The sequence below is a fragment of the Lepidothrix coronata genome, unplaced genomic scaffold, assembly GCF_001604755.1.
Source record: "Lepidothrix coronata isolate B3197 unplaced genomic scaffold, Lepidothrix_coronata-1.0 Scaffold1, whole genome shotgun sequence".
In the NCBI taxonomy this organism is placed as follows: domain Eukaryota; kingdom Metazoa; phylum Chordata; class Aves; order Passeriformes; family Pipridae; genus Lepidothrix; species Lepidothrix coronata.
In genome coordinates, this window is record NW_016690181.1 from 17,133,513 (window position 1) to 17,146,950 (window position 13,438).

General features: G+C 39.5%; 1 protein-coding gene across 4 annotated transcripts in view; it reads right to left on the reverse strand.

The window, feature by feature from the left end:
- Positions 1–632: 632 nt before the first annotated feature.
- Positions 633–13,438, reverse strand: part of DENND5A (DENN domain containing 5A) — a 68,094-nt gene continuing 55,288 nt past the window's right edge. For all 4 annotated transcript variants that reach the window (XM_017810606.1, XM_017810588.1, XM_017810597.1 and 1 more), the window contains 8 exons: positions 12,855–12,976; positions 10,821–10,966; positions 10,158–10,276; positions 8,795–8,976; positions 7,840–7,922; positions 6,468–6,591; positions 5,487–5,655; positions 633–4,738 (listed from right to left, as the gene is read on the reverse strand). In XM_017810606.1, coding sequence (XP_017666095.1) covers positions 4,555–4,738; positions 5,487–5,655; positions 6,468–6,591; positions 7,840–7,922; positions 8,795–8,976; positions 10,158–10,276; positions 10,821–10,966; positions 12,855–12,976 — 1,129 coding nt within the window. In that variant the 3' untranslated portion in view covers positions 633–4,554. The remainder of the gene's footprint in view (positions 4,739–5,486; positions 5,656–6,467; positions 6,592–7,839; positions 7,923–8,794; positions 8,977–10,157; positions 10,277–10,820; positions 10,967–12,854; positions 12,977–13,438) is intronic.

The following is a 13,438-nucleotide window of genomic DNA, read 5'->3' on the forward strand; positions in this document are numbered from 1 at the left end:
TTGAGTTCACCCTCTCAGCATCTCCCCAGTGAGCCCACAGGATGACATCATTAGTTGTTGGCAGTGCAGAATCACCACCAGTTCAGGCAGACTGCTGTGGTTCCCCAAAGGGGCATATTAACACTTGCTATTTTGCTTTGCTTTAAAAAAAGCCTCCACCACAGACCAGGGGGTATGTGAGAGGTGAAGGAACAGAGATGCCTCCAAATTAATGATCAAACTCCTTCCGTTCTGTGTTTTCCTTGATGGTATAAAATATTGAGTGATGGCCTCACACAGTTTGAAACAGATCGAAAGGCAGCACATACACGTGTGTGTACTCACAGAGACCTTCCAAGATCTGCAATAGTCACTTAGCCTTCCTGTTCTCCCCGTTCCCTGATTACTGAGTAGTCTTCTCTTCCACTGATGGCAGTCTGACCGCAACAACTGCTTGTGAGAAGGCTACACTGGTGCTGGGAGGGAGGCAGGCATTTAGTTGAACAGATCAGACACAAAACTGTACAAAAAAAAAAGGCCTCCTGAAATAAGACACTAAAATCTCATACATACCTGCAGTCAGGCAAAGAAGAAAAGATGACTAGCCAAATTATAAGAGGCTTTTGAATATAGCACATTAATGCTATTTTTTCATGTTAGAAGACAAATTTTATTGCAATTCAGCAAATGAGCTACACCTGTAAAACTGCTTTGTATATCCAATTCACATTTAATGTCCAATGGATTGAAATGTCACAGGAAAAATAAAAAAGGAAAACAGTACCTGTTTTTGTCATCATAATGTAAACTTCAACGCGGCCCTTAAAAAAACCAAGCCAGTGATTTCCCCATGTAGTAAAATATATAGTTTATAAGGTACTGATGCTTTATCTTAGTTTAACAGCCAATCTCTAGGTATAAAATAAAGAACTACAAAGATGTGAAGTACGTGTACAATATCTTCAAGTATTTTCAAGTATCCTATAGTATCTTGCACTACGGACAAAGATCATTTTACAATATACAGAAAAAGTTAACTCTGAATAGTTTCACTGCAGAAATCTTAACATATTCATGAATTCAAAACACATAAAAATATGGATCATCCAGCTAGTAGGTCCCATTTGAACAATTTGAAAAATACTCTTTTGTAATGGAAAAAGCTGTGGAAGAGTCTTCAGTTCACGAATATGCTTTCAGCTACAGAACGTCAGATGTTAAAGTTTATGGCAGGTAAAGGCTTTTTTTGTATAAACTTATCATCATAGTATTTCATTACATTGAAATCAAGTTTTTATTATATTGCATTTTCTTTTCTGTATAAAGTGTCACTGTATGAACTCTGACAGCGTTAATCAAAGAAGCATAAATAATTGATAGGCAATAGTCTATTTTTTTCCCCCTCAAATCAGGTATCAGCCTGTAAACATGTTTGGCCAATGCAGCACTATATATTTACTGCATTATGAACTGCTCATTTTTCATCATTGTATTTCTTTCTACAGAACGCATGTGTACTGTAAAAAAAAAAAATAAAAAAAAAATTCCATTAACTGTTACCAAAAAATCCCCCCCAAACAACAGAACAGATTAGCCACATGAACCTGCCCCTACCAAACCTGCCCCCTTATTTTAGAAACAGGGGAAAAAAAGTTACAACTGCATTATTCTGAGCAAAGGGAGATGAATTTTATAAAGCTCTAGTTAAAAAGGTGCTGACCACACCAATTGCTCTTATACAGTCATCCAGTTCGGAAGAATGGCATGGGAAGGGTTAATGCTGGATCCTAACCTTATTCAGTTGGACTCATGATAGGAACAGTCATGAAAGAAGCAGGTTGGTTTGTGGCAGACAATGAAGAGTGGCAGGAGTTATGGCTGCTACTACAGACTGGACCATTCTTAGACATGCCAGCCAAATCTCTTCCCGAAAACCTAGCACAGGCTACCACACAGCTGTATTTAATATCTTAGCCCTCCTTGGTTGCTTATGGAGCTAACAAAACCAGCTTTTTTTCTGCTGCGTTTCAGAACCTTCTACTGGTCCTTGAGTGGAGCAAATCCTTCCAGGCTTGGAAGTCCTTAGCAAAAAGTGCTTTGAATCCTAACAGGATTAAGCATAGGCCCCCACTGAGAGAAGGAGGAGGGGTCTATATCTAAGTGGCTTTTCCTGTGAAAATAAAGTAACTGAGGAGCTGGGAAGATGACCTCTGTGACTTCCTTTTGCACCTGGACAGCCAGTACACAGGGTGTTGTCACTGATGGACAGCTCCACCCTCATGAGCCAGCCACTGGATTCCCAGTGCTTGGCAATCAGCAAACCCCAGTCTCTATCCATCCAGGTACTGTCAACTCTCATAATGAGGCCAAAAAGGTCCACACCAAAACAGTCATTTAACCAATGGTATCATGTCACACCAGGTGAACTTGTGTAAAGAGGAAAAAAAAAGAAAATAACCTTAATTCAGGGTAATTACCTCATGCAAGATAAAATTAATCCATATTTAATACTCTGAGATAAAAGGTTTTAACAGAATCAACTAATCTGCTAAGGTCAAGATATGGAACCCTCCTTTCTTAGGCAGATATATTCCCTGTGAAATGCACAAGCCTCAGAGATAGCTGAAAGCACTGTAAATTTTTTTTTTGCTATTATGAATGCATCAACAAGCAATTTCACGCAAGTGTATAAAAATTATCCCAACATATTAAGTTGAATACATCAAATTCTTAGAATGAAGTACAGCTGTTTTATTTTTGCCCTTCCAAAGCTGGAAAAAAAAAGCCTGAAACAACAAAACCATACCTGCACATGTAAAATACGTCCGTGAAATGCTCCTGTAAGCTCCACGCTGTGAAAGAATTCATACCCACCCCATGTGAGGAGTGGCCTGGACACTGCCCTCACATCTTCCTAATGCTACTGTGAAATCAAAGAAGAATCTTGCTCTGGTAAGTAGTGACAAAGGAACTTCTCCGTTTAATAATGAAATAAATAGGACAAAAGTAAAAATAGTCAAAATTTAATACATGTGCTATACTCATAAATTATGGAAGTAAAACTATCACAAGATGTGACTAAGCTGTAGGTAAAGAAAAAGTGCTACAACATTGTATGAACGAAAAAAACTTGGACTCTGCTTCTCAAAAGAGAGACAATACTGAGATAAGTTTATACAGTGGAGACCTCTTAAATACACAGCCCTGAACTTCTGTACAGTAATTTGTGATGCTGATAAATCAGCCTGTTCTTAAGTCACATATTCATTTCAAAGAGATTTTTATCAGAGATTCAAATGAACAGAGATGCCTTTAGGCATTTGCCAAGTTCCAGATCTCCAATAAATTAAGCTTTCAAAATGTTTGTGTTTTATAGTAGAAATGGAGTAAAGCTTTCTCTGCTAAAAACAAAGCATCCCAAATGAAGCAGACTGTGACAACAGGATCTAAGACATATGCATTCAAAAAGAAAAGAAAAAGCCTTAATACTCACTGTCTTTTCAGAAACATTAAGGAATCCTTATATTTGTTAGTAAGGTATACCATTATTATTTTGGGGGGGGCATAAACATATTTATTTAGTCATCTGGCATTTGGGGAACTCGTGTCCCTCTTTATTAGCAGTTAAGAGAATTACCAGCAGCAACCATATACCAAACTTCAAAGGCTGGTTTAAGTGAAAACGTTTTTGTGTTACGAACAATTATTCCAAGTTTTTCATTTAAATGGGCTACACTGTAAAATCTGAACTGCAACATAATTTAGCCAGTTGTATCATAGACTTTTTTTCTTAAAGACAAACTTACAAAACACAATGATAGGTTAAATAAATAAAAAACATCAGTTAAAAAACAGACTTAATTTCTTCTTCTGTGCAATTACGTACCAATATGAAAAATATTACTTTGATCTCTGGACATCTCATGGTTCAGTCTCCTGGATTTCACTAAAAATAATACTGACAACAAAAATAAAGGAAAAAAATAATTGCTGACTAATCAGTGCTTTGGAGCTATTAAAAAAAAAAAAGCACACATCAGATCTGTAGTTCCCTTGCAGCAGAACATGACCCAATACGTTAAAAATCAAACATTGGTAATAATGTTAATATATAAAATATTAGTTTAAAAACTATAGAATGACCTTCTCAGCAGAAATGGAGTGTATACATTGGGGTTTATGACATACAGCATATCTGAAGGCAAGTTCACAGAATGCTGAAAGGCTCACTGCACATTTTCTATGGCAAGGAAATACTGCAGCTTTAAAATAAGCTGCACAATACTCATCTCTATCTCTTTCACATGAAAGTGTGTAAAAAGCAAATCAGCAAATAAACTCTAAAATAGATTTATACCAAAATCCTCTTTTTTACATTGAGTTTACAGCTTCTATCCATTTGCCTGTACTATTTTTGGAGTTTCCTTCAAGAAAAGTCAAAGTTGCATTTTTGGGCCATGAATGAGTCCACGATACAATGTACTGGCAAGACAGAACTTTTGCATACTAACGAGATTCACTCCTTGTTGCTTTTTTTGTTTTTTGTAAAGACAGTTTTTCCTGTGGGACGAGAGGTCAAATGTCGATTCCTTTGACGAGAGATGCCTCCAGCGTGATGTTGAACTCCTGCAAGGTCTGCAGCACTCGAATCAAAGAATTCACCAGTGTGTGATCCTTGATCAGCGCTATCTCTTCGTACATCTGTGCTGTAATTGGGCAGTCTGCAAGCAGGGCGATCCAGTGGTGCAAAAGGTGGTCTCTGACAAGGTGGCAATTTGCAGTTTGGAAATAAAATCAAAGCCAAGTTAATTTTGCATCTGCACAGACATGATTTCTATTCTTTGCCTCTAAGCAGACCTACCACCTTTTCCACTTACTTTTATAAGACAGGGAAGAGGAAGTAACTGTCTGTGGAACCTGTTTAAGTAGGGAGCATCCATAACAGACACATTTCTAGGTTTTCCACCCCTCACATCAAGACAGGGTACCCAAGAGACCCAGAAGTCCCAAGCAGGACCAAAGTCACCACTCTGTTCTATTGTCTTTGCGTCAAGAGGTTTCTAGATGGTCCCAGCTTCTTTCCTACCCACCTCCGAAAACAAGTAGGTAGAAGGTGGGGAATTCACCCAACCATTAACTGGAGAGGCCTCCCTGATGGATGATGTTCTGATTCTATCTTTCAACTTTGCTACCTGTACATGAGAGGGAGACTACTCACACCAGCCTGCTACCTTTCTCTCTTGGTTCAGCTGCTCACCTTTTTGGGCTATGCAGTTTCCTGTCTCAGATATCTCACACTTCATGTGCCTAAGAACTCAGTCAGGGCAGGATTCACTTGATGTTTCCCCAGTTACATCAAAGACTGCTATATAAGTAGTAGTCAAACTGTCCAACCCATCAGTTGCATGGCTTTACGTTACTAATATGCAGCATCCTTTTAATTTTATTAAAATATCAATAACAACAACAATAATAATAGTAATAATAATAAAGAAGTTTCTTTATACCTGGCTCCAAGACACACCAGCATCTGAAACTTGCCATCCTTCCCAATGTTTCTTGGGGTGTTGTTGATAGCAGTGATAAAGCGACAGAAATTCCTGGCCCTTGTCTGCCAGTTCTCTTCTGGGACCATCTCATTCTGCTCAAGGGTCTCATAGTATGTTTGTGCTTTTTCTTAAAAGAATGGTGGGAGATAATGAAGTTTCAACAGTGCATATAGGAGAGAAACTTGAAAGGCCTAGATTCAAAGCTCATCCATGAGTATCCTGAATGATTACATGTAGGCATTGTTTTTTTCTGTTTGATTCAGTCTTGTGTTCCCTCACTTCTCTCCCTCTAAACAGGGATTAAGAGGTTCATGTAGCTATTGAATTTTGAGTGCTACAGTAAAACGATCATATAAGGAGAACAGTGATGTCAAGGTACCTACTCAAAACACAGAAACACTACTCAAAATAATTCCTTTTCTAAAAGGTGTTTGTGAACTCAGTTCATTTATACAGCTCTATGTCAAAGGATCCAGACCACTATGTAAAAAAATGTATGCTTACAACCCCTTTATGACAATGTCCAGTAAGTATCAACAGCACTAGATCCATCTGTTGGTGCTTTATAAGGCAACTCAACTTCTTAGAAGTGTGATTTATTGCTTTCACTATGCTCAATTAAGAACAAGGTTACCATATGTCAATTCATCACCTTATTTATATAACTCTTACTCAGTAAGAAAATTTGTTTTACACTATTCTGCTAGAAGGAAAAAGCCCAGTTACTGCATTAAGTACAGCGTCAGCTTTGGCAGAAGACAGAGGCTTTTTCTCCCAACACTACAAGGAGGTAAGAGCTCTCATGGGAATTCAGCTGCTGAGATGCCTCCAAGAACTGTGCTGTTCACACCAGCTGAGACACAGCAGCGATGATAAGGAACACAGATGGATGTATTTCAAAGTCACAAACAGGCTCTGGTATGTCTTCCTCCCACTTACCTAAAAAATCCCAAATAAAGACATTTTTGAAGAGTCTTGGTGATTTAAATCCATGCTGAAACACCTGCTCGAGAGCTGAAACAAGTCCACTTTCTCCACACAGCAGCAGTGTCAGACTGCCTCTCTGCCAAGCACACACAGAAAGCACACATTCTTAGTACCTCAGTTCGGAAGTCTGGGACACAAGTGTCTCATGCATCTAGTAAGTTTTTAAATAAACAGATGCCTAAACACAACAGTCTGTTGTCAAACAGTGACCCCAGCCAGGATGGCCCAGTTCTCACAAGTCCTGAGCACTCAAAAATGTATTGATCTCTCTAAGAATGAGGCCGAAGAAAGCAGTGTCAGGGTCTAATCATCATCCTCTAATGAAGCCTCAAGAAGGCCAAGATAATGAGCAGGTTTTACCTGTAATAATGACCACTGCACAGGACATTAAGAAAGAATTTTCTTCCTTAAGTAATAAAGATCACAGATCCATTGTAGCAGGTGCCCCTGACTGTTTGCTTACCAACAAAAACAGCATTCAATGCTCTGAAAAAAATTAAATTCTTCTTTAGAACACAATGGTAAATTCTATTTTTCAAAACCAGTGCATGACCACTTGAGATTATTGTGTCAACGTGATCATCAATCAAAATTACACTGAACTTAGAAGATGGGTGCAGTAGGAATGGGAGGAGTTATTTGTAAAAAATTAGTGACTTTCAAGAGCCACCCACACAGAGCCAGCACTGATCATTCTGGCTCACGAGGGCTGGACTGACTGTGATGGTCTGACAGAGACATTCTACTTAGGTTTGTTTCAGGAAATCACTGCTCTATCAGTCAATTGCCTGTGTGATGTAGAAGTGTACCAGAGTATTTAAGAGCACTTCTGCTTCACTTGCCTGGGGGGTGTGGGTGTTCACAGGGAGGTCTTTTTTGTTTATTTTATTTTTTTTTTTAAAGTGGCCTGTGGGTTTTCACATTTTAAATAGCAAGATAACGCAAACCAGACATTCAAAACCTACTCAGAACTCAATGTAGATGTAAAATGTCAGTTAATTCGGAACAAACTAAACAGGAGGTCGTATTCTTGACAGTGGTATGGGTAGAATCCGTGGCAGAATTTGCCTAATAACACAAATTCCAATACCAGAATGTTAACATTTAATTTAACAGAATGCTCCAGTTTGCAGCAAAACAGAGGTATTTGAGGCTATACTGTTTCAGCAGTGTAGTCTCAGTACCTCATTTTTTATCTCCACTTAAGGAATTTTCAAACAGATGGCTGTTCATTCAGTTTACTTATTTCTGTTACATATTCTCCTATGCTTACTAATACCAGTTTTACAACAGGGGTGCCATTACACAGACAACAACTCCTCACCTCCTTCTCTGGCTTGTGGAAATGCTTGACAATCCCATTAACAGCTTCACCAATAGCTTCTTGGATCTGACCAGTATTTAACTCTGCAAAACACAAAAATATATCCTGTTACTTTTCTATAGCTTCAGAAATTGTATGTGTGCGTGAGGGATAAGGCCTACCATAAAAGAGAGAAGAGGAGCATGAACCAATATAACTTAGGCTGTTAGTGAAACAAAGCAGGACTGCACATAATGGAAACCAAACTCTATTTTTATTTACTGTTGAAGGGGTAGAAATGGAGATGGTTTGGTTTTATATTGAAGTTAACACCGTGGTGTTTCAACACAACAGGTGGAAAGGGCTTTTACATATTATGTGAATTTTCATTCAGACCAGAACCTAAAGCTAAGAAAAGGAGTTGTGATTTGATTAGAACCAGCAAATCTGGGCATCCTGGAAATACTTCCTGTGATAGTTTTGCTGTAAACCCAAGTAACCTTGGGAGCAAGGTAACCACCGACTTTAACAATAACACCACTCCAGAAGAGTGATCTCAATAGAAAACAAACAAAATTAAGTCCATGAAGAGAAAATACTAGCAAGCTTTTCCATTCACAAGGGATAGACAGAGAGAGGGCAGCAAATTTCTACCTTCCTCCATAGCATTCATTCCACAAATGAAAGACAATACAGAAAACACCAGAGGGGCAGCTAAGCACTAGACCAGGAGTACAGGGACATCCTCCTCCCATCCTTACAGACATTCAAAACTTGAGCAGACACAACAGGTTGTTCAGGATTGTAATTTGGAAGTTAGCTGGATTTTGAGCAGGGGGTTGGGCTAAGTGAAGTTTCACAGGTCCTCTCCAAGCCACAGTTCTAAAAGATAAGAAAACCTACAGCTCTGTATGCAAGCAGCTGCCCTCAGCAAATGATGCAGACCAGTCCGAGACAGGACAAGCCCAGCACTCACTTGGCTTATTGTTGGGTGATATAGTGACAAATCTTCTGATCATGCTTGGTGACTGCTGCAGGGGAGGGGTCCGGCACTGCCGCTCATCAGCCTCCGTGTGCGAAGTCAGCAACTCTCCCACCAGGATCCTCTCTAAGCTGCCGTCATCCATTCCCTTTCCAAGCCACCTCCCACAGGGAAACCTAAAAAAATCAAGGAGATACATGGATCAAGCCAGATTCAATTTCATGCCAAAGACTTTCAACTGCAGTGGCCTGAAACCCAAATCCTGCTAGTATTGTTACTAGAAATACTTCTAGCAACAAAGCCTTGGGTTTGGCTTCTGCCAGCACAGGCAGCAAAAGTAAAACAGTTTTTCAGTTCCAAGTTTGTGCTAAATGTTGCACTAGATGATCTGCAAGGCAAACAGGGGCAGATTTTGCTTGTGTCCCACATGTAGCACATGATTTGAGGGCTGCAGAGGAAAAAGAGGTAGGAGGGGAAGACCCACTGCACCCCATAGATGGGTGATGAAATCCACCTATGCTTTCACTGAATACACTACAGAGCAGGCCAGCTACAAAAATACCCCACAACCCTAACACATACTTCGATGCCAAAAAACACCAATACTTCTATTGAATTGGGATATTAAATGAAGCACTAGAAAGCACACGTGCTCACTTACTCATTATCTCTTTCTCTAAACCAGTGTTGATGTCAGTTTAATCAGCTTAATCGGAAAACTGAACAGCATCCAAAAATAGAATCTTTCCTCTTCATTTAATTACAAATGATCTGGCATGGAGAACTGAGTGGACTCACCCGTCAATTTGTCATCAACATGAGCCTGAGAGTTTCTCTGAACAAAGTAAAGGGTACCAGACTATGCTGTACCAACGCAAATAAATATAATTCTCATTGTAAATCTTGTTCTTTTACTTTCACTATGCAAACTCAGGTTTCTAACACTCATAAGCCCTTGTGTTCCAACTTGTGTCCAAAGGTGTCTTTATAACACTTAAACACTTGGTCTTAATATAAAATGCCACCTATATTTGGTAAGCAGCAAGCTCTAATGTGCTATTTCTTCCCTGGGCTCAGGGTAGATTATTTTTAAGATGCGCAATAGTCAACTCATCTTCTCCACCAACAGTCTGAGGCTAGTCATGAGCATCTGCAAACTGAAAACCCTGTTTAATTTTCTAAGAACCATGACTTGTTTAATGTCAGAAGCCAAATGATCTTTCTGTGCCTTCAGGTAGCAGCAACTGTAGACACAGAGTCCCAGGAGATCAGACCTTTCTGCTCAAACAAGCCCTACTGTGCCAGCTCCCTGCAGAAATTCTACTTACCCAACATGAAATATCAGGATGATACTTACTTGTAAGTATGCCCTGTTATTTCATTTCTGACCATAACATATTCCACGAGCCACTTGGCATACAGCCCTGAATTATCATGTCCTATTTGCACTGTGGTTAGTTTTCCCAGGTTCTGGCACTGCAAATTAAACAAAGAGTTTGTCAGAGTAAACTAAAATAAAGCAGCATGTTGGAGGAATAAACTATTAGAGAATGTGCTCTAGACAGAAAATCAGAAATGTGGTTTCCCATTTCTCACTGCTTTGATTGGTTCTGGGCTTTTTACTGGTAGGCTGCTTTACTTTTGTTTATTTGCTTTGTTTTGTTAAATACTATTTTGATCAGCAGAGAGAACATCAGCTGAACTGGATTTTTCAACTAAATTTTACCTATAGTGCACAACACACACTCAAAAATCAGAGCAGAATCACTTCTTTGTTTCCAACAGAAGAGGATATGACACCTCCCATCATCACAGCACAAAATCATAATAAAAAGACAGTCTTGTCCATCCCTGGTTATTAAATATAGATTAAATTTGCTGTGTACAGGCACAGGAAGTATCTGTGACTAACCACACAGACTAAAGATACGAAATGTATGGCAGGGTGGTGCAGCAAGGGGAGAATTTTAAAACTGAACAGAACATACAAATAATTTTCTGTGTAACAAGTAATACAAACCTCAAAAGTCATTTCTAATATGTTCCTGGGAATCTGCAGGACTCCTGTCTCACCCAGTTCTCCCGAGATACAGATCCAAGGATTGGCTGTGAACATTGAGCCACCAAGTTTTTTGCTAGGAACAATCAATATATGGTATGGTATCACTGCAAACACAAGAAGAAATAACAAAAATGAAGAAGGATAGTTATCTAACCTCTTTAGTGAACAGAAGTCATAAAACAACACTGCAGTACCACGAAATGTAAAAAAACCATCAGAGCTGCTATTTAATCATGCTAACACTTGCACACTAAGCAATGATTGACAATGGGGAAATCTACACATACATACCAGTCACTAAGAAGCAGAGCTGACAGCAAAACAGTGTCAAGAGAAATAAGAAATATGGATGGAATCATGCCTTTCTATGGGTATAATCATTTTTCATTTACCAGCCTCAAAACGTGCCATGAAGATGGTTACTTGTCCTCAGCTTAGAGACGAGGAAGTAAAGACACAGTATTCCTGTATCCAGGACTGCACTATAGCTCAGCATGCTGTTCAATGCTCAACTCCTACCTGCCTGTTTCTCTGTGTGTATGCAGGCCCAGTGCACAACTACCCCAAATCACACTCAGTTACTGCAGCCTTTCTTTGCAGGTCTTGATTGCAGCAGCAGTCACTACTGTGGCTGAGCAAGTTCAGTAAAAAGACACTGCAGCGCTGCAAGTTTCTCTGTACCATGTCGCTCTTAGCTATGCTAACTTTAAGACTTTTTGATTTTTAAAAAGAACAAACAACTTTTTTCCCTTCTAAATAGCACCACACATATGCTCAAATGCTTTCTGGTACTCTGTTTTATCTGTGACTAATTCAATATAGTATCACCTGAGCTGCAGCCCCTTCTCTGACTCAGGAGGCACGTGCTCTTCCATTGCCCAGCATCTCCTGCACAGCCCTCTGTTAACAAGCCTTCTAAAACAAAATCCAATTCTCTGAATGGTCACTGTGTTTCTTGGCTATCTGCCCTCCTTTTATAGTGCATAAACGGATTACAGTCAGGGCTTTTCAGCTGAGGCATTTAATACATTTCTCCCTCAATGCCTCCTCAGCTGTCAGTGCCCTCAAGAAAGCATTTGGTGGTTGGATTTTCTTAAAAGCTCAATGCTCGCAGCATTTAAGAATGAATTAAAATGTTTCCCTTTTTATCTTCTGTGCTGATAGTCTTAAAGTAAGTGACAATTTAATTGCATCCAGCACAGCAGATTTTAGCATTATCCAGAACCTGCCCACAAGACCAAGAGCTATTTTGCTTAGATGTGTGTTTGTTCTGTCTTTCACACGCACAAAAATGGATCAGAACACACCACCAAGGGCAGCTCCTACCATGGAGCCACAGGGGCCCTTTCACACACACCCACCCCCAGTTTCGTAAGCCTTGCTCAAGTCTTTCCTTATTTTGCCTTGCTAGTTGTGTCCTGTGGCAGCACAGTACACAAATCATTTCACAACTCTGTAATACATTTAAGCATCAACAACAGTTCAAAAGCTTCTCCAGGGCATCTTTTTAAAAAGCAGAAGAAAAAAGAAAAGGAGGACTTCAATGTGTTGAGGAGGTCTGATGCAGCCCCTCAGTGAGAGTTTCACTGTTATCCCAAACTCAGAGACAGGCATGCAGCAAAGCAGGCTGAACATGAAACAAAGGAAGTTTGGGGGTTTTTTAATTCCTAGCACGTGTTAATATTCTTACCTTGAAAATGAACAACCCATAGTGTTCTTGTTTAGTATCATGCAAACAAGCCCACCAAAAATTTTCTGTTGAGAACTCTCCCCCAACTAAATGGATTTTACCAAGTTAGAAACAAAAGCCTTTGGTGACACAGAAAGAGAGATGTTCCTGCCCACCAGAGTGGATCACAGAAGTAGCAATACAGCATGCAGATGGATCCCAGGAAAGAAAGCAGAACAATTGCATTAAGGTATGTTGCTGAGAGCTGTTCAGAATTTCCACCAAATCCAGAAATCAGAGTTCCAGGGAAAGCAAATACTTACAGATTGTTGTGAAAACATTGGTAAAGCAAAAGTAATCAACAGCATTGAATGACAGGAGATGATATAAGAATTGTTCTTTCTCATCATCACAGCGGAGGAATGCGTAACGCTTGTAGAGTTTTCTGACAAAGCAAAACACATAATCTGTCATAGTAACAAGATGCTTTCAGTGAAATGCTTTATATTGTGCATACTTATTAGGCACACTATGAATAATGGACAAGCAATTACAAATGATACTGGTAGAGTCAAAAGTGTTTAATGTGCCAAGATATGTTGAACCTCTGCAAGTCTGGAGTCTCCCAAGTGCATCAGTCCAATACTTCACATATCTTCCACCTCTTGAAAGCAAGGTTTGGTCTGAGGGTCTTCTCCCACCCAAAAACACCCCAAGATGGAAAAAGGGATTTTGTACTTTCTTGAAAAAAAATCTGCCTCCTTTTGGCAATGTAAAATGACACAACTGAAGAGAGTCCTCCTAAGTTACTTCCGAGCAGATGGTGCCATGGGAAACTTCTCCAGCACATGACATAAGACAGGAGACACTTTTTAAAGTGACATCAGGGCAAACACTAGGACTATCT